The following is a 20,522-nucleotide window of genomic DNA, read 5'->3' on the forward strand; positions in this document are numbered from 1 at the left end:
TTCTATCCTGGATCAAGACAAGTCCAAGCTTCTTAGCTTCTTCTCCGCTCATTCAGCTCCAGTTGAATCTTAAGAAATATGTTCTTTGAAACACAACACTTTCAAGACCCGATTCTGGCCAGCCAGAAATTTTAATATTAGAATATTTTTCATCAAATGTACATTTACTGGAAAGATAAATGTGTAATCTAGGCATGTAGTGCAAAAAAATGTTCATAAAAGCAAATTAAACTCCTGATAAATTTACCAGATAGCCCATATCAACATGCTATGGTGACCATTTTAACAGTAACGTATATAGGTTTTTATGAGAGATGATGTCATGACTATTAATAGCCACCAATCAGCATATTAAAGCTGTTGTAGTCATGATAAACATAAATAGGAAATTAAGCTATGAGCTAAAAGCAGCCTACACAATTAAATGGATTAAATGTGGAATGCCTTGAATCAAGGTTACACTGAAAAGTTCAAGGAAATGATTGTATGTACTGTTACTACCTGACTTGCTTAATGCAAATATTCATATAAATGTGTCTGTGATGTTACATGGTTAAGTGAGCACTTACTCCATTTTCAGTTACCATAAAGATAAAAGAAATTGCTATAAACATTTCCTGTATTTTAACAACTTGTTGTTTTATTATGGTTTAAAATCAATGTAAAGACCATGAAGTATACCAGTGCTCCAAATACATCATGTAGTTGAATAAAAACACATTTAAAATTCTGAAAAATGCAATAGGTTTTGAACTAAAAAATACTTTGACCCAAACTTTTATCACATACATAATTATTGATGAAACATGAAAACGATCTGTAAAAATTCTGATTAATCTTTATAAAGCCTGTTCAAATATTCCAGTGACCATTCTTTAAAAAATACACATCTCTAAGCTTCTATTAAAGACTTAATTTACTAAAAGCAGTTATAACATATTTTATAAATATAAAATATATAGCATATTTTACCCAGTCCAGCTACCAAGCTTAAAAATGGTGGGCCAGCCAGTGATGGTGCGCAACCTGCAGAATCTGCACAACCCTCAGACCAATCTGTTCTCATATATATTTCAGATGCTTTGATGGACACACTAATGAAGGACCCAGTCCAACTGCCAAGCGGTAATGTGGTGGACCGCCCCGTGATTATGCGCCATCTGCTCAACTCTCAGACTGACCCGTTCAACCGACAGCCATGTAGAGAAGATGATCTCATTCCCAGTATGTACAGACCTTGGTTTCATAAACAACTCTTAAAGCTGCACCTTCACAGATATACCATTTTTACAACTATTTTTTTGTCTTGGAAAGAGCAAGTTTTTGCTTAAAAATCTGTAAACCAATGATAAAAGATTGCTGATAAAAAATTAGATCGCAGATTGTCATATTTCCATTCGAAAATTAATTACTAACGTTATTAATGGTTTAGGAAAAATGCATAAAACATCAATTTTTGAACTTAAATATAAAAATCTGTTTTTCAGGAGAAGATATCAAGACGAGGATTGAAGAATGGATTAATAAATCAAAGGCGCCCAAATGATTCTACGGATTCTAGTCATAGTGTTGTCATGTCTTATTGAGTAGAGTTTGTAAAATTCTACAGAACTTGACTTAGGAGTAGCTTTTCATACAATAACGTTGATGTATAAAAGCAAAAAGGTTCTAAATGACACTAAAAGTCAAAGCACATTTTTGCTATCACCCATCAAATGTTTTGTCAGTATGATTCTGTTATACCGTTTTTATGTATATATGAGTTACGTTTGTGGTAAAAAAAGGGTTGGCTGATTTATATAATAAAGTCATTTAGCAAGATAGTGGGTTAGATATTGATGGCCTCACTTTTTTGCTGAAACTGTATTTTTTTCGGTTTTCGTAATTTTTATGTAACTAAAATTATAAAGGCAAGCCTATGCCGCATGTTATTTCAAAATGCAGAAAAAAGTGTGAGGAAAAAAGTGCAGAAGCTTGTGATAAAAACTTTGGCATACTGTAAACAAACCGGGTGTTATCGGATTACCAAGAAAAAAAAGAAAATACATACTCAAAACTTTGGATTTTGTAGCTTCTGCGTTTTAACACGAGGCCATCAATATATATGATCTGAAAATGTGTTGCTATTTATTACAATACTTTATGAAGTAAGTTTAGGAAAAGCTATAAAGCAAATGCCTTTAGTAAGCGTTATAACTTTTCCTTAACAAGTTTCATAAAATTTTGTTTTTTATGGCAAAATTTGTCAGATTCTTTTAATTGACACATTTGCCACCTAAGCCTCCATTTTCTGTGAATTTTTCACTCTAAATAAGTTGGGCAAAATGAAGTCATTGCAATTTCTGTGACTTGCATAAAATATAAGAAGGTATGGTTGTATTTCACTCAGAACAAGAAATGTCATGTGATAAAACCTGATCTTGGCAGGCACTAATGTGTTGATGTCTTATAATGTTGTAAGATTATCTCGTCCACAGAAAGTACAATGTTATTAATTTCAGGATTAGGTCACAATTAATAATTACAATGTTTGGCTTTACTGTACTGACTCACATATAACTGCAACTTAAGTAAAACATATAGCAAGCATCACAGATCAAATGGAATATTTGACTTGGAAATTCAAATAAAATCTGCCATCAGATAAAGTTCTTCGTCTCTAAATAGATATTATAACTTCCCAAACATATCTTTTCAAAAACTGTACCGTACAGTATGTGCGTCGATGAGATGGACCCATAAATACATTTCATTGAATGGCCCATTGAATATGTAGAAAAGTTGGCTGTATTAAAATGTTCATATTATTTTGTTGTTTCTTTTGTACATTAAAACATAATTGTATATTGTCTTGTTCATTTGTGTGCTGTGAAAATTGAAGATATCAATACCTGAGGGGGCTCAATTTAAAACTGTTAATTCTTGATGGAAATTCAGCTTGTTAGCCCAATGCTATGTTCAATTTTTGTTGAGTTCGGGATATCTCGTGTACATGTGTACTTTTGTCCTTTTAATGTGCCAGAGTTGCATTTAATTATTGCATATATTTTACTGTCATCAAACACCCCTGATACACTACTACGTTTTTTTGTGTACCGTTGGCAATTTGACTGGGAAAATTTTGTAACATGAATAAGTAATGCAGTAGTTTCCATGGTTGGGCAAGGTACCAGAAGCTTTCGTGTAGAAAAACAATCTGGGGAAAGCCAGAATTCAATCTGGTCCGCCTTTTCAGTACAATAATTTCGCCAGCAGTCAAGACCACTGGTTTACGGAGGCTGCAGACTCTACAGGGTAACTGAAGAATATTAAATTGTAGTAAGTGTATTTATTGGAAGAAGGTTGTCTCCTCTACCTCCTGCATATTCATTAAAGCGAGATTTTGTCAGTCAATTGTCCCACAGTATTCATGTATAAGTACAGTATAAAGGAATTAAGTATGGTGGTAGCTAACTATGATATTTAACAGTTTCATGTGTTTAATTGTTTGCTATACTTATTGGGGCTGTTTCAATGAAGGATTTTTAGCTCGACTATTCGAAGAATAAGGAGAGCTATACTACTCGCCCAAGCATCGGCGTCTGCGTCGGCGTCACCCCTTGGTTAAGGTTTTGCATGCAAGCACACATAGGTAAATATCTCAGCAACTACTTGAGGTATTGCATTGAGACTTGATACAATGGTACTCAACCATCCAACCTACTCAATTAACCAAGTTAGATAACTCTAGTTTGCATTTAATGCAAATAATAGGCCTTTATTATTTGACTTAGAAATTCTGGTTAAGGTTTTGCGTGCAAGCACACATAGGTTATTATCTCAGCAACTGCTTAAGGTATTGCATTGAGACTTGATACAATGGTACTCAACCATCCAACCTACTTAATTAACCAAGTTAGATAACTCTAGTTTGCATTAAATGCAAAAAAAGGCCTTTATTATTATACCCCCACAAACGAAGTTTGAGGGGGTATATAGGAGTGAGCTTGTCGGTCGGTCTGTCTGTCGGTCGGTCGGTCTGTCGATTTGCATGGTTTCCGGACGATAACTCATGAAAGGCTAGACAGATTTGAAAAAATTTGGGACACAGGTGTAACATCAGAAGATACAGGTCAAGTTCGATATTGGGGCTGGTGGGGCCAAGGTCAAGGTCACTGTTACTAAAAATAGAAAAACGGTTTCGGGACGATAACTCATGAAAGGCTTGACAGATTTGAAAAATTTTTGGTACACAGGTGTAACATCAGAAGATACAGGTCAAGTTCGATATTGGGGCTGGTGTGACTTAGAAATTCTGGTTAAGGTTTTGCGTGCAAGCACACATAGGTTAATATCTCAGCAACTGCTTGAGGTATTGCATTGAGACTTGATACAATGGTACTCACCCATCCAATCTACTTAATTTACCAAGTTAGATAACTCTAGTTTGCATTTAATGCAAATAATTGCCCTTTATTATTCGACTCGGAAATTCTGGTTAAGGTTTTGGATGTAAGCACACATAGGATAATATCTCAGCAACTACTTGATGTATTGCATTGAGACTTGATACAATGGTATTCAACCACCCAACCTAATTGAATTATCAAGTTAGATAACTGTGTTTTGCAAATAATGGCCCTTTATTATTAGACTTAAAAATTCTGGTTAAAATTTTGCATGTAACCACTTTTATGTTAATAGTTATCTCCGCACATCGTGTATTGCATTGAAATCTAATCTAACAGTGATCCATGCATGTTTCGCCAAAACTTTTAAATCCTTACACCGAAAAGCGGCGGAATAGTCGAGCGCGCTGTCTCTGTGACAGCTCTTGTTAAGTTTGTCGTAACTTCAATTTACTTATATTTTTTCATTTCTTCAACTTCCTATTCATTTTCAATGCTGGCTAAAGTTCCTTACACACAGATATGTAGCGATATAATAAAACTATGACACTAAGATAATTTGAATTTACGACTAAAATCTATAAAGTTCTTTACTGAAACAGTCCTCTGCAGCTTCAGCTTGACCATTTTCGGAATTCCTTTAACAAAATGGTTATTTGGGCCATCTTATCAATGCGTGTTTTGAATGATCCATATTTCAAACAAATATTTCTGAGTTGATATTATATCTATTGAAAAGCTACGTAAAGTCTTTATTTATCAATTCAAAAACTAAGGTTGTTTTATTTTTATTTTGAAACTAGTTTTTTTTACTTGATTTTCTGACAGAAATTCTTTAGCTTATGATATTTTAATGTACCATATGTTCCTTGGTAAGACTGGCCCAAAATGTTAATGTCAAATACATGTACAGCAATGGGCTGATTATTCAGAACTTTGTTAAAGTAAACAGCATTGTTAAAGGCATCATTGTTAACTTTCAGATATTTACTCCCCTGGAAGTTTAATGGATACACTTGTGATCTGCTGTATTTCTAACAAAGTTGTAGACGACTGATTCATCTATACTTGATTTATTTTTGAATTTATTACCACATCATCAATTATTTAATGTTTAAAAGTTAACAACGATCTGGTTGACCATGTTGTTAACTTTAACAAAGTTATGAATCGGCCCATTAAAATGTTCAATATGACTGCATCTAGGGTTTATATTAGTTTTATGACAGATATTGAATGTAAATAGCTCTATATTTATGTCTACAATGCATGTCATTTGTTCTGCTGCTTTGCTATTTCCACGATCGATAAAATTGCAACGGTTGATTTTAAACCTATGTCTATTAGATTTGGTTAAAGCTGCACTCTCACAGATTGATCATTTTGATTGTTTAAGAAAAATGAAAATTTCTGCAGTTTAACCAAATATTTGAGATTTGTTCTATTGTGAATTATCTAATATGATTGAATTGAAGGCATTGATGCCCAAATGAGCAGATTCTGAGACAACTTTTTTTTTTTTAAAGTCAGAACTGACGATCTGTGAGAGTGCAGCTTTAATGGAAAGAAACATCTAGGTTTTACATGTTTCTTTTTCAACAACCTTAAACTCATTGCATAATAATTGATTTATGCTTTTAAACAAGAAGTTATTGTAATGATTCATTCAGCATAAGCGGGGCGCAGCTAAGTTAGGATTGATTTGTAAAGTAAGGAAAAATAAATAATGATTTTCTTAGTGTTTGGCACGAATAGTTTTTTTACTAGCCAGCTAAAATGTGTTAATTTGAAATTTGGCGGTCATTTTTGCGTTTTGTGGCTTTCTTAATACACTAAGAACTTGGTTATGAATGAATCTGTGGCGTGTGTAGAAATTGTTGATAATGTGCAATAATGCTATTGATAAAATACAAGTTATACTTCAAGCTGTTTTATTTACATTTTGATTTTTCTGTGTTTAATATTATAAATGCTCAGATATATAGAGAAATGTAGAAATGTTCGCTTTAAACAATAATTTGAAAATGCAAATGAAAATTCTTTTATACAAAAATGTTAACATTTTGTGGTAATAACACTTGTTTGTAAACAAAATTAATGTCAAACACTATTATCGGTATCAATTAATTAAAGATAAAAAGATGAATATTACTTACCGTAAACTTAATCAAAGCAATTGACAAACCATTCCATTAAATAAATTATTCAGAATTAGTTTAAACCTCATCCAACAACACTTGGAAACCCTCTGTATCAATTTATAAATTTAAAGGGAACAGCCTTTCAAGTATGTCACTTAAGTTTTTTTCTAAAAGTATTATACTGTGATAGTGATTGGGCATTTTTTTTATTACAGATTTAAATCAACATATTTGAATAACTTCAGTGATCTGAGTTGCATGTTAACTGCTGTCATTATATTCAACCTATCATATATAATCCTTGATTGTGTTTAATGGTGTTGCCTGCAAAGCATGGCAGACACAAAGGGATTGCTTTGTCTACCGTTGTTGTCGTCATCGCATCATTGTTGTCGACGTCACACTTTCGTTTCAGATCAAAAACTTTTGAACAACTTGAGTCTTCAAACTTGGTTAGTACATTCGTCATACTCATCATATGACCCCTATTGATCTTAGGGTCAAAGGTCACTGTGACCTTTGCCGTCAGGGCAGGCGGCAAATCCGTTTTTGTGAATTCTAAATTCTGTTGCCAGTCCGTAAATTTGAATTGAAAACAAAAAAACCCAGTAAGATGAATCTTATGGTTGTTTTATAAATTGAATAAACCATAAATTCTGTATTTGTTTTTCTTAGTTTTTAGCTCCACTGGCCGAAGGCCATGGAGCTTATGTCGTCACAGATTGTCCGTCGTGAGTGCGTGCGTGCGTGCGTGCGTGCGTAAACTTTTACTTTAAACGACATCTCCTCTGAAACTGATAAGCGGATTTTGACAAAACTTCACAGGAATGTTCCTTTGGTGGTCCTTTACCAAAATTGCTCAAATGGTTCCGGTCCATTGCACAATATGGCCGCCAGAGCTAAAAATAGCAAAATCTTTAAACGACATCTCCTCTGAAACGGTTCGGCAGATTTTGATGAAACTTGACAGTAATGTTCCTTGGGTGGTCCTTTATTAAAATTGCTCAAATGGTTCTGGTCCATTGCACAATATGGCCGCCACAGCTAAAAATAGCAAAATCTTTAAACGACATCTCCTCTGAAACGGATAGGCAGATTTTGATGAAACTTGACAGAATTGTTCCTTGGGTGGTCCTTAACCAAAATTGCTCAAATGGTTCCGGTCCGCTGCACAACATGGCTGCCAGGGCAAAAAAATAGAAAAAACCTTTAAAGAACATCTTCTCAGAAACCGATGATCAGATTTTGATGAAACTTAACAGAAATGTTCCTTGGATGGTCCTTTATCAAATTTGCTTCAATGGTTTCGGTCCACTGCACAAGATGGCCCCCAGAGGTAAAAATAGAAAAACCTTTAAACGACTTCTCCTCAGAAACCGATGATCGTATTGCAATGAAACTTGACAGAAATGTTACTTGGGTAGTCCTTAACCAAAATAGCCCAAACAGTTCTGGTCTGCTGCACAACATGGGCACCAGAGCTAAGAATAGAAAAAAACGTTAAACTACATCTTCTCAGAAACCGATTATCAGATTTTGATGAAACTTTACATAAATGTTCATCGGGATGCCCTTTAACCAAAATTGCCCAAATGGTTCCGGTCCGCTGCACAACATGGCTGCGAGAGTTAAAAATAGAAAAACCTTTAAGGACTTCTCGTCCGCCGTCTTCACGAAAAACATTTTAACCTACTAGCCAGTTGGACTAGCATAATGGCATATTTTACTAGTCCGAATGACAATCTAGCAGTCCGACTATTTTGCCACATTATAAAACTGTATGCTTGAGGTAAATACCTATTTCAATTGAGCAGATTGCAGTTTGAGTAAACATTTCTTTATTATGATGCTCATGCAGTGATAGGGAGTGACATCCTTCTGTTGGGAATAGTGCTCCTTGTTTTTCAGAACCTATGGGTACTATGTAAAAACAAAAGGCATCTTGCTTGAATAGACTGTAATAATATCAACATGGTTAGAAAAGAAATGCCATGCTTTTATAGCTTTGATTACATTTTACTACTGAATTACCTCCCTTTAATAGAAAAAAAAATAATTTCTTAATTTTTCACGTATAGCATCTTTAAATAATTTTTAAACAATAATAATTTATGAGTAAACATATAAGCATAAAGTTCTCACAAAAAGATCAATTTAAAAACCTTACATTTATACATAGGAAAGTATATATAGACTGAACATTAATTTTCGTTTAAGTGACATTCTGAAAGTTTATGAAACAGCTATTTTTAGTAACTTAAATGGCCGAAAAGTGTAAGTGAAACACCAAGTCAATTCTATCTCGTCAGTTCTTGTTCAGGTTAGATATTTGCTTCATAATCTATTCAGATTAAATGTTAACCGATGATCAGATTTTGATGAAACTTGACAGAAATGTTCCTTGGGTGGTCATTAACCAAAATTTGTTAAATGGTTCCAGTCCACTGCACACCATGGCTGCCAGAGCTAAAAAATAAAAAAAACTTTATACGACTTATCGTCGAAACCGATGACCTTTTTTCGATAAAACTTGACAGAAATGTTTGTTTGGTGCTCCTTTACTCAAATTGCCCAAATCATTTCGGTCCACTGCACAACATGGCAGCCAGAGCTATTAAAGTAAATTTTTTTTTTAAATAACTTCTCAAAAATTGATGATTGTATTTCTATGAAACTTGACGAAAATGTTCGTTAGGTGGTCTTTGCTTGAACCTTTTGGCCAGTGGAGCACAGGCACTGATGTGCCTCTTGTTCATATTTTTATGCCCTGAGTTTTATGGTATTGAGAGCATTTAGTTTTGCTCTGTCCTTTCTTCTAGAAATATTTGTGCACATGCTAGCCTTAGTCTGTTTCATTTCTTAGGACCAAAGAAAGGGACTTCGGTGTACTTTATTTGGGGCACAAACATCTCTGAGTACTTGGCATAGACATCCTGAATCTTTTATATGAAAGTTGTTCTAGATTTGAAGTCATGCTTTAAGCAGTGTTTTACTTGACATTTCTTACTGTAAGCTATGGCTTTCTTTGTGTTGTAATTCCATGTTACTGTAAAAACAAGAGCTTTGTCATTGAAACGCCAACAATGTTGAGCCCACCACTGGAAAACATTTTGTTGTATTAGCATTGTTTTTTTTTACCTGGAATGTTTGTGTATGTAAAGAAAAGTTTCAAACCTTAAGTTGAAATGAAAGAAATTTTGACCAATGACCTTGGAGTATTACCATGACTGTTGACCAACAGATATGGGTATTGAATGTGATACACTGTCTTCTCATGGTGAACAGTTGTGCCAAGTCATTATACCACTGCAATCAAAGTCTGAAGTGTGTATGACTGGGAGTCATATATGGTTGGTTGGGACAAAGGTTTGTGGAGCAAACAGATAATTTGTACACATCAAGTCCATGATGTATAATGTGCCTGGTATATTTTTTGTGACGTTCCAGCATTTAGTCTAGTTATTTTTAACCTAACAAGCATTAAACTCAAGGAATTTTTAAAATTTATACCAAGTTACTTTATAAAAACACAATTTACAGCCTGGAAAAGCCAACATTTGACAGATGCATAGATGAAACATACCGAGCCTGCAACGTGACAAATATATTGAGCTCACCGCAGACAGACTCAACAAAATCCTTTTGACCTACTGTAGACTGATAAGAAGCTCTAAAGTTTTATTTAGCATTGGAATATGATCATCTGCAATTCTGCCTGACAATTTGTGCAGTTTGAGAGAAGTTATGGCTCTTGGCTTAATGAATCTGATGTTTGCAGAAATATTAATAACCTGCCATCAGAAGACAAAACATAACTTGCCATGATTCTAATAAATATTTGTTGGAATTTGCTTTTACACATCAGACAGTCACATTATCTGGCAAAAACAACTGTAAGCTAATATGAATAAAACACATGTGAAAATGCCCTGAGCAGAAATTATCAATGGTGTCCATTTTATATTTGGCGTCCATGAGAAAGTGCACTTGGTCCCAATTTCTCAAAGTATCATAAGCCTAACCAGTTCAAGTATCATTTTCATTTAGCAATATCGAAATTAACACAATTTATACCAAATTTCAAACATTGATCTATAAAGCTTTATCCGGTTAAAAGGGACTGAAGATTGCATGATGGCCAAATTTCTAAAAAAATCTTGGTCCATTATAACAGGAGTATACTAAGCTCATTATTTTTGTTTTTCTATAACTTGAGTAAATTTACTGCTTTAGGAGTATTTAGAATTTATTCTGATCTTTATTACAGTGACAATAAACCATTTTACATTTATCAAAATCAAATTTATGCATACGTCACTTAAGCCTATTAAGCTTCTGCAGAAGTTTGGAGATTGAATTTGGCCTCAGGTGCTGTACAAAAATGAGATTTGGAAATTAAATAGGATGTTCACATATTTTTGGATGGTATTTTGAAAGAGATGACAACTTAAGTAATACATTTATGAAGTTATTATAAGAAACAAAAGATGTGCACCAATGACTATAAAAATTAAATGTTTATTAACAAATAATGTACAACAAACAAAAATGCAATTCCACGAGTTATTACGATAATTACAATCTTTCTACGATATTTAATAGTCTGTATATGTATCTGCAATTTTAAAGGTATTATTTTATTATTCCGGCGTTTTGCATATATATATTTTATATGCTACATAATAGGCATTGCTGTAAATTCTTATGTCACTATAAAAAGTATTCCCAAAGATGAACTGTATGTAATACACAAGGATTCAAACAAATTTTCAACATAACAATTATATTTGACAGCGCATTCATTTCATGTCACAGAGACCCTAAGCCTCTGTTAGGTCATCGTTAAAGTACAGATGTACCGACTGTAGGAATGTGTCATCGTTCATGCTCAGTTTGTAAAAGTCTTCGTCATCATCCTGTATCTGATTCTCTTCCAGATTTTTGTTCATATCAAGATTTCGTCCGTCATATTTCCAGGTGTAACTTGCAGCGTGGGCATTGAATTTAAGGTATCGCTCAAGGATCTCCGTCATGATTTCTTCTGAGCAGACCTGTCACAAAGATATATACCTTTCCAAGTTAGAACTAGAGGATATTACATTAATGGTCATTTAATTAGTCATTTATTCAAGGAGTTTGATAAATTTTGTATAGAATGACATGAAATATGTTTATTAATATCATGAATATTATATTCGGGAATGAAAGCTCAAAATCCATTTAAAGTACATAACGCATACCCATTATGATACTGTTTATTTATGACCAGCTCACAACATAGTTATTACACTTTGTTGTACATTAAAAATATAAAATGATTTTACTTCATGATCGCGTTGTCATTTAAGATACAAAATCTATAAATAACTGCACCTTTATTACTTTTATAAATTCTTAGATATATAGAGCTTCAGCGGTCATGACGTCAGCCGTCCATATTTTTGGCATGGTCAGAACAGGACAAAAATATGATATGGACCACTGACATCATAAAGCTGGATTTTTATTTAAATACAGTGTTATGTAAACCAATCATCTGTATAAATATATATATATACAAAGAAGGGACACTTTTATGTAAGGTATAATATTATGTATTTATAATTTCTTTGAAAGACAAAATAATGTATTGAATATCAAATTTTCTTTCGTTATAGAATACAAATAAATTGTTGTGATATTTCACATCTACAAGCAGCTAATAGTATAAAACTGGTCTTTGGTTGTACACAGGTTATGATAACCTTTGTACAACAAATCAACCTTTTATACAATTGGCTGCCAGATACCAAAGATAGATCATACCAAAACCAACCTCAATAACTTGCTCCTGTGAAGTAAGAGTGTTGATGATTTTGATCATGCGAGTCTTTTTGGACAATATCCCAACAAGGTAGCTGTCATCTTTCCACCAAGGTCGCCCAAAATCGTTTGCCCAGTCAGCATTTGGGAACGGAGGAGGGATGTGGAGAAATCGACCATTTGGGCAGTATGGGATTACACAGCCAGTCAGCGGATCAACATGGGTGCGGATCTAAAGTAGGAAAATTGACATGGATGACAATATCTACCCGTATTCATGAAATGTATGATATATCAAAGCAGATATTTGTAGAAGTACATGAAAAATTGTTGATTTATTGTTTATTTTATGCATCACAGTGTGCTTAAAGGCCTAGTTTAAGTCATCTTGAGGTGACCCCTACCCCAAATCCAGGGTGTTTTACTAGGTTCTTTATTGCCCTGTGGTGTCTTTTTTCAACGATCAGAACTGTGAACAACAAAACTAAAAATAAATCACTTACATCTTTTGTTTTGGGGTCAAACCAGTGTGAAATGTCTTTTCCCGCAGCCTGTACTATTGGCTTCAGCAGTACATCCCCTGAAATGATGAAAATATTTCATTAATTTTAGATTTAGCAGCAATAATTAGCTATGGTAAAGCAGCTGAGTTTCATCTTGTTATGACTTACCAGGTAATATTTATTTTACGTCGCAATGATGATTGACGATAAAGAACATATAACAATCTGTAGAGCTTTTTGGCGACAAATTTATGAAGAGCTTTTAAAGTTTTCTATGTACATGTGATTAAGAACCATTTACCATTCCTGCGTTAAAAACTGTTCCACCATCAACGAAGCTCTGAGTGGGGATTGAACCAAGAACCAACTAATATAGAGACTGATATGCTAACCTGAAACCACTCAGCCATCGCCACCATTATCAGTAAGAAACAACACTTCAATGTTATATGTTCATCATCAATGTAAAGGTAGTACTATCCATTAAAAGTGTTTCATTCTTAAATAAATCTAAATACCAACTCATAAAATACTGTCCCCTAGTGGTTAAGCGTCCGCCTACGGAGCAGGAGGTTGTGGGTTCGATCCCCAGCCGCGTCATAACAAAAGACGTTAAAAGTTGGTACAAGTAGCTCCCTTGCCTAGCGCTCGGCATTTAAAGGGTAGTGCTTGGTAAAGTGGTGTACTCAGTACTGGTTTAACCCAGGAAAGTTGTACCCCATTATCAGTGTTTTCCACCAAGCACGTAAAAGAACCAAGCGGTCTCTTCGAAAAAGAGCTAGGGTATCGCTATTTGTATATGCACATTCCAAAATTCTGCATCTAAATGGGCTCAATATACACCTGTAGCCGGCTGTAGGCAGTGATTAGTTCAACGCAATGTCCAGTCTGAAAGTGAAAGCTGAAGCTTTGTTCAAATTGTTGGTAGAATAAAATCACACAAACCTTTATACTTTTCGCAGAGTGGGGTCAGATTGTAAACCTTTCCGAGGAATGATACCCAGAGATCATCTAATGTGTTGTGTATTGCCACCTCATTAGGGGTGAAATACTTTGGACGTGTCATATTTTTTTTTAAATCTTCTCTCAAAAATTCGTTGCCAATGTAAACAGGAAAAGTAGGGGAAGTAACTGCAAAAAAGTAAACATCTTCGATTAGACGAAATTATAGTTTTATCATTTGTATGATCTTGTTTGAAAAGGAATATTTTCACTTAGAATAAAAAATATCAATGCATATAATTAGAAATAATTAATTAATACCCATCACTGAATGGTCAATATACATGTTACAATTGATTCCACTAAAATTTCGTTTAATTTATTTCGCTAAAAAATGGCGTTAACATACACGGAAGTTGCACAGGTTTATTGTATTTTACAAATTATATGACGGTTATTGATACGATCTTTACTTAAAATGATTAATTCAATTCTTTTCAAATGTTAGTGACAAGAAAGAATATGTGTCTAAACGAATTTTTCGTTAGGTGGTAAAATATATAAAAGAGGTTATCTTAAACTAAAATAACATTTTCTAAAATAAAGGATACACATAACTATTACCTTATGTCCTCTTTAAAATGCCTGATCTGAAGAATATACACATCAATTTTGCAACAGTTTTTTAAAAAGTTGCACCTATGTAAATGTTAGATATGCTATCCCGCAACAGTTGGGGGCAGGGAGTGTGTGTGGGGGGAGGGAGGGATTTGTTATCCCTACCCTGGTCCAAGAGAAATGTGGTGGACAGTACTGAGTTTACTGGTTTGATTGACCTGTTTTCTGCTTTAAGGTTATTTATTTCATGTAGTATTCCCAGAGCCTTTTAAAAAAGGCTTTAGCACACTACATGTATGTCGTCCCCCAATACAAAATTAGGAACATGAAATAAATTTTGCCCAGATTAAACACCATGATGCATTGTGAAATTATTGTTTTTAAACTCAGTCATCAAAATAAGACTTGAATGAACAAGACTGAATTCTTGCTGTAGTGCCTGTCAACAACTGTACCCGTGGCCTAGTGGTTAAGCGTCCACCAATGGAGCAGGAGGTCGTGGGTTCGATCCCTGGCCGCGTAATACCAAAAGACGTTGAAAGTTGGTACAAGTAGGCCCTTGCCTGGCGCTCGCCATTTAAAGGGTAGTGCTTGGAAAAGTGGTGTACCCAGTAAAGGTTTAACCCAGGACAGTTGTATCGGTGCTTTACACCAAGCATGTTAAAGAACTTCGAAAAAGAGCTAGGGTATCGCACCCGGACTTCCTTGTATCCCACCACTGTCTCTTCAGCGTGCTGTCCCTTCAGCAAAAACAAAGGACCCCGTTGGAAATAAGTGCTTGCACTTTCACAGGTTATCCTTGACCACAAGGTCTAAAGAAATACATACAACAAGCCCTGCTATATACAATTCAAAATATGAGCAAGCATGGAGTGTTTTTATCAGTGCAAGGGTTGCAGATGTTTTCCCTTATTTACCACTATAAGCAAACTTCATATTTTCATTTCAAGGTGGCAGAAACAGAACCTGAGGCAAGTGAGGGCAAGATGCTACTCCAGAGTTGGCTAAACAAGAGTATGAAAGTAGAGATGACTGATGGACGCACTCTTATTGGTATACATGTACTTGTATCATCTCCTTCAAGTTGGAGTCATTTATTTGTTTCTCCACCACCACAACTTTAGTTTTTTATTTTAGATGAAAACAGAAATATGAATGTAAATTTCTAGTCACTAGTCACCCAATTTATCATTTCTATTTTGTACTGTTTGATAGTAGTCCATATATAAAAGACACCATGAGACTTTCTGGATTTTTGGAATTGGCAGACACATGGCAGGAATCCATAAAATGTCAAAAATAAAAAAGCCTGTGGCTATGTCTGGTGCGGGTTTTTTACTGGTGTTTGCTATTTTAATATAATTTTTCTAGTCAATTAACAGTGTCACACTTCCTTACTGCAAATCAAGAGATGTTCCTGTATTCCCAGTTATCTATTAATGCCTGTTTTTGTAGTAAACTTATAAATAGCATTTTTTACGTCGGTTGTTGAAGTCTTATGATAAGTTTTATTTGTTACAGGCATGTTTCTGTGTACAGACCGAGACAGAAATGTAATACTTGGATCATGTGAAGAATATCTGCAGCCACCAGGTAATGAATGAAGAAACCATTGTGTTATAACTGGGGCCCATTCCATTTGAGATCTGTGTTGTTACTTGAAATTATCTTAGTGTTATTTAATTATTATTTTGCTGCATAATTGTGTGAATTAAATTCAAGCCAGCAAGAAGAAATCAAAGTGAAGGGCGTTTTTTTTTTTAAATGTTGGTATTGTGGATGATCCTACAGATTTACGCCTTTTTTAAAGTATGACAATGATCTTTTAATGCAACAGGCCCTAGAAGTGTAACATAATGACAAAGGTAACAATATTTGTGTCACATCTAAAGATTTTTGAACCTACGTCTGCTGAACATATATTTTTCTTTCATTGTATGTTTTTGTTAACTAAATGGTGCTCCCTTAAAATTCCTTAGAATGTGTTTCAATTTCATTCTTTTATTTAGTTTGAATAGAGGACTTTGGAAAGGCCATGGCAGTCTTTAAATAAGTTTTAAGGCAATTGCCGTTATTTTCAGCAATGTATCTAAATTCATTGGAAAAGGGGGTAATTTTGAAGGACAATAACATTTCATCTGTGTGCATTTCACCAAGTTAAAAAAAGTTCAAATTTAAAGTATGACATGTGTTTATTTTTTATTCAGGAAATGAAGGAAAGAAAGAGGAGCCTAGGATCTTAGGTTTAGCGATGATTCCTGGCCATCATATTGTCAGCATTCACATAGACGATGATTCAAAAAATGTTGCAGAATTATGACAAGACCTAGAATAACTACTAAGATAACAACTTTATCAGATGAAATGTGTACTGTGTGTGCCAACAAATAGCAGTCATATTTTTTCGAAATTGCTGCTAGTGCTGTGATGACTCTAAACTTGTTCGCGACAGTTTATTCATGTTCACTGGTGTTGATGACAGAGAAATGGGGGCAATGGTTTTGCTTGCCAATCGTTTGTTAGTGAGACTTGAACTACTCCTGAACTAGTCATCATTTTGAACAAAACACAACAGCAGGGACATAGAGCATGTATTATTATATTCAGTAAGTGTTACATGTAAAAGCTGGGGTTTGAGCTTGTGAAGGAAGACTGATAGACATGTCATGACTGCAGGGGCGTAGCTTCCTTTAGGCCGTGTAGGCCGCGGCCTACACATTTTTCAGAAAATCAAATTAATAAAATTGCTAAATCTGCAATAAAGGCATAGGGGCTTAAATTTGAAATCCCGACAAATGCGTCTTAATATAAATTTAATTCAAGGTAAAAAAAGATTGATATTGTTGTTCTCATTAATGTTTTTACAACAAAACGCACCAACCACAACATAGCTAAAATAAAAATCGAGGGCGGGGGGGGGAGACACCCCAAGAAAGTGGCCTACACATATATTTTCGTCAAGCTACGCCCCTGATGAGAAATGGTGGCCAATTCAAAGTTTTATTACAATAGTGTAAATATTATGTACCTGTCATAGTCAAATTATGTTTTACATGTATAATGTAACCACTGATTGTGATATAATTGCTTTAATGAATTAAATTCATTAAAGATTTAATTTGAATATTGTATTCATATTATAATATTATTCAGTATTTTCTTGAAGCATTTTACTGCCTTCTAAAGCCTGTTTCTCCAAGCAAAAACTGGCTCTTTTCTAAATATGTTTAAAATATGACACTCATTCCGTGATTAAAAAGAAGCCATGTTCGAATTAAAGCTGCACTCTCACAGATTGAATGTTTTGACAGTTTATTTTTATTTGTTTTGTCTTGGAACGAGCCAATTTTTGCGTAAAAAAGGCATTAAAAAACAGTGATATAAGACTGCTGACAACAATTCAGATTGCAGGTTTTCATTTTTATGTTAATTTTTTTTATGTATTTGACGTAAAGCGTTAGTAACACTTTTAGCTATAAGTCATTAATTTTCGAACTTAAATAAGAAAAACTGTGATCTGATCTTTTATCAGCCTTATATCACTGGTTTCACGCAAAAATTGGCTCATTCCAAGACAAAAAAACAAAAGAACTTGTCAAAACGGTAAATCTGTGAGAGTTCAGCTTTAAAACACACATTTTCGCACAATATCTGCTTTTATGCACATTTTATAGAAATAGAAACAAACGTATATTTGCTATTATATCATTGCTTTGGCATGTTTTTCCACTTTTCGAAGTCTAAACATTTTTGAAGGCAAAGGCAAAGAAAACAAAATCACTCCTACTATAAATAATCTAAATGACACAAACAAACTCCTGTAGCAAATATGTTGGTTGTAAATGCCTAGTGCGTCCTATTACTTTGAAATGTATACAGTGTTGTGACATAAAAATTGCTTTAGGCTTCTGGGGTTCTTTTAAAAACTACTCTGATTTACACACACAATCGATTAATATGATTGGTTCTGTTTTTACATTTTCCCATTAGGGCTATTCCATTTAAACATGTAACCCCCGGGGGGGAAGGCACTTTTAAATTATGCCCCCCTCCCTACAGAAGCAAATTTACCCTTGTAGGGTCCAACTTAGCGAAAAAAGACGTCCACCTAGATATAGTATTTTATTCCCCTGTGGGTTATATGTTTTATTGGAATAGCCCTTAGATAACATACAATGTACATGACAAAATGTGTATTATTGCATTGGCATTCAGCTATTATATGATTATCTGAGACACATCAGCTCATGAATGTTTTAAATTTGCTTCTAGTAATGACAAATATGGCTTGGTATGTTTTTGGTGCCAGCACAACTATTTGAGGCTGATAACTTCATTATTTATAATCCAATCATGATGAAACTCATGATGAGTCGGAAGGCATAATGTCTCGTTCAAGTTTGATTGTCGGATAAACATATCATGGTCCATATTGTCCCGAAATGTGGTCGGTAATGTCCCCAAATCTGGTCCTTTATGTCTGGTCCGTGATGTCCATGGTCCGTTATGTCCGTGACCCGGATAAATTACCTCAGTAACTAGAGAGTTATGCCCCGTTTTACATTAAAAAAGGTTCATATCTTGTGCAAACTAACTATATTTATAACCAAATTTAGCCAATTATCATAACTCTTGCTGACCGTGTTTGCGGTAACAATTGTCAGATCAAGTTTGATCTGAAGATAAATTGCCCCAGAAACACCAGAATTATTTCCCTTTTACATTGAAAGATAGTATTTTTATTGTACAGACAAAACATCAGACATAAAATTGATTTCATATCTAATACCCTATTACGGCATAATACTTTATTTTATGCTTTTCATTGGTTTATAGATATTTTTCAGTGAAATTAAATGTAAATTTCACTGTTTCAGACCGTGAAAATGTCAATTTGATGTTTCACTATTAAAAAATAAAGCTCGCTCACGATTTTGTTTGTTCACAATTTCAACGTACGCATACAAATTTGCGCTTTTCTAAAAAGTGTAATTCAATGACTTTTAATTCCAATTTTAGGCATATAATAAAAAAACATGTTTGTTTAAGTGTAAAATAGCAATATATTTCATTTGTGGCTATCCCACTCGTGAAATATAAATGTTGGTGTTCATTCGGTGACTTTTATTATGATCTTACACTGAAACAAACAAGTATTCTCTATGTCTTCGCTGAGTTCGAGTGCTAGACAAATCGTCCAAGTAATACCATTTGAACCATACGCACCGTCGAAGAACTATTTGAGAACATGGAACAAATCAAATAAAATTTTATTTTCAGTCGGTATGACATAACGGTGAAAACATTAGCTATCAATAGCTATTGACCGACGAAGCACCTAGAAATTGTTTCAAGGTTCCCTTTCTCAATGATAGGCTTGTGATTTGTGGGTCGGGAAAGCCCGACCTTAGTTTGTTCTTTCATGAACTCATCAACTGTGCGATTTGTAACCTTAAATGATGTGCCATGAACAATGTCCATGTTGCGGCCAAGGTCGGTCAGATGTCTGTTCAGACCAGATCGTATTTCTTCATACTATTCCTATGGTACACCTTAGACCCATCTTCGAAAGCCTTAGAGCGCCTATCTGGTGGCTCCGGGTAGACTTTGCAGTTAGGTTGTCCGTTTATCGCAGTGGTTAGCGCACTTGCTTCTCACCTAGGCGACTCGGGTTCGATCCCGGTTTGTGTGCATGTGAGTTTGGTATGTGTTCACCAAGCCGGACAAGTGGAGTTTCTCCTGGTTCTCCGTTTCCACAGACCACACTTCCACGTAAAGTCGTGCCAACGAGAGCGATAGATATAATGTTATAATAACCTGTTTCACAATCGCTGTGAAATAAGTATGTTTAATCTACAACTCCGCAAAGTGTGGCCAAGTCTCTTCTGAGACAATCGACTTGCTTAGAGGCTCAGAATCCTGCATGATAAGTGCCAATATGGAGAGAAAAATCCATTTTTGAACACATTTTCTTAAATACAGGTGTTTTGTGCTTCGGGTGCGAACGGTCGGGAGTTCAAACCCCGGGCGCGTCTAACCGAAAGAGGTGAAAATATAGTACCAGAAGCTCCCTTGCCTAGCGCTTAGCATTTAAAGGGTAATGCGTTGAAAACGGTACTGGTTCAACC

The 20,522-nt window shown here is 34.7% G+C and overlaps 3 protein-coding genes across 3 annotated transcripts in view; 2 read left to right on the plus strand and 1 right to left on the minus strand.

The window, feature by feature from the left end:
- Positions 1–7,188, plus strand: part of LOC128246877 (ubiquitin conjugation factor E4 B-like) — a 40,015-nt gene extending 32,827 nt beyond the window's left edge. Inside the window, exons 27-28 of the mRNA XM_052965402.1 lie at positions 1,078–1,224; positions 1,488–7,188. Of these exons, the coding sequence (XP_052821362.1) occupies positions 1,078–1,224; positions 1,488–1,546 (206 nt within the window). The 3' untranslated portion in view covers positions 1,547–7,188. The remainder of the gene's footprint in view (positions 1–1,077; positions 1,225–1,487) is intronic.
- Positions 7,189–11,035: 3,847 nt separating this feature from the next.
- Positions 11,036–13,956, minus strand: LOC128203081 (cytochrome b5 domain-containing protein 1-like). The gene is made up of 4 exons (XM_052904352.1): positions 13,780–13,956; positions 12,835–12,911; positions 12,345–12,563; positions 11,036–11,580 (listed from the first exon to the last, which is right to left on the minus strand). The coding sequence occupies exons 1-4, from the start codon at positions 13,898–13,900 to the stop codon at positions 11,350–11,352; spliced, it is 648 nt and encodes a 215-aa protein (XP_052760312.1). The 5' UTR covers positions 13,901–13,956; the 3' UTR covers positions 11,036–11,349.
- A 214-nt stretch (positions 13,957–14,170) lies between these two features.
- Positions 14,171–19,326, plus strand: LOC128245704 (N-alpha-acetyltransferase 38, NatC auxiliary subunit-like). Its single transcript, XM_052963926.1, has 4 exons — positions 14,171–14,200; positions 15,345–15,447; positions 15,916–15,987; positions 16,602–19,326. The coding sequence occupies exons 1-4, from the start codon at positions 14,171–14,173 to the stop codon at positions 16,712–16,714; spliced, it is 318 nt and encodes a 105-aa protein (XP_052819886.1). The 3' UTR covers positions 16,715–19,326.
- The last annotated feature ends 1,196 nt before the right edge of the window (positions 19,327–20,522 follow it).

Source organism: Mya arenaria, chromosome 9 (assembly GCF_026914265.1).
Source record: "Mya arenaria isolate MELC-2E11 chromosome 9, ASM2691426v1".
Classification (NCBI taxonomy): domain Eukaryota; kingdom Metazoa; phylum Mollusca; class Bivalvia; order Myida; family Myidae; genus Mya; species Mya arenaria.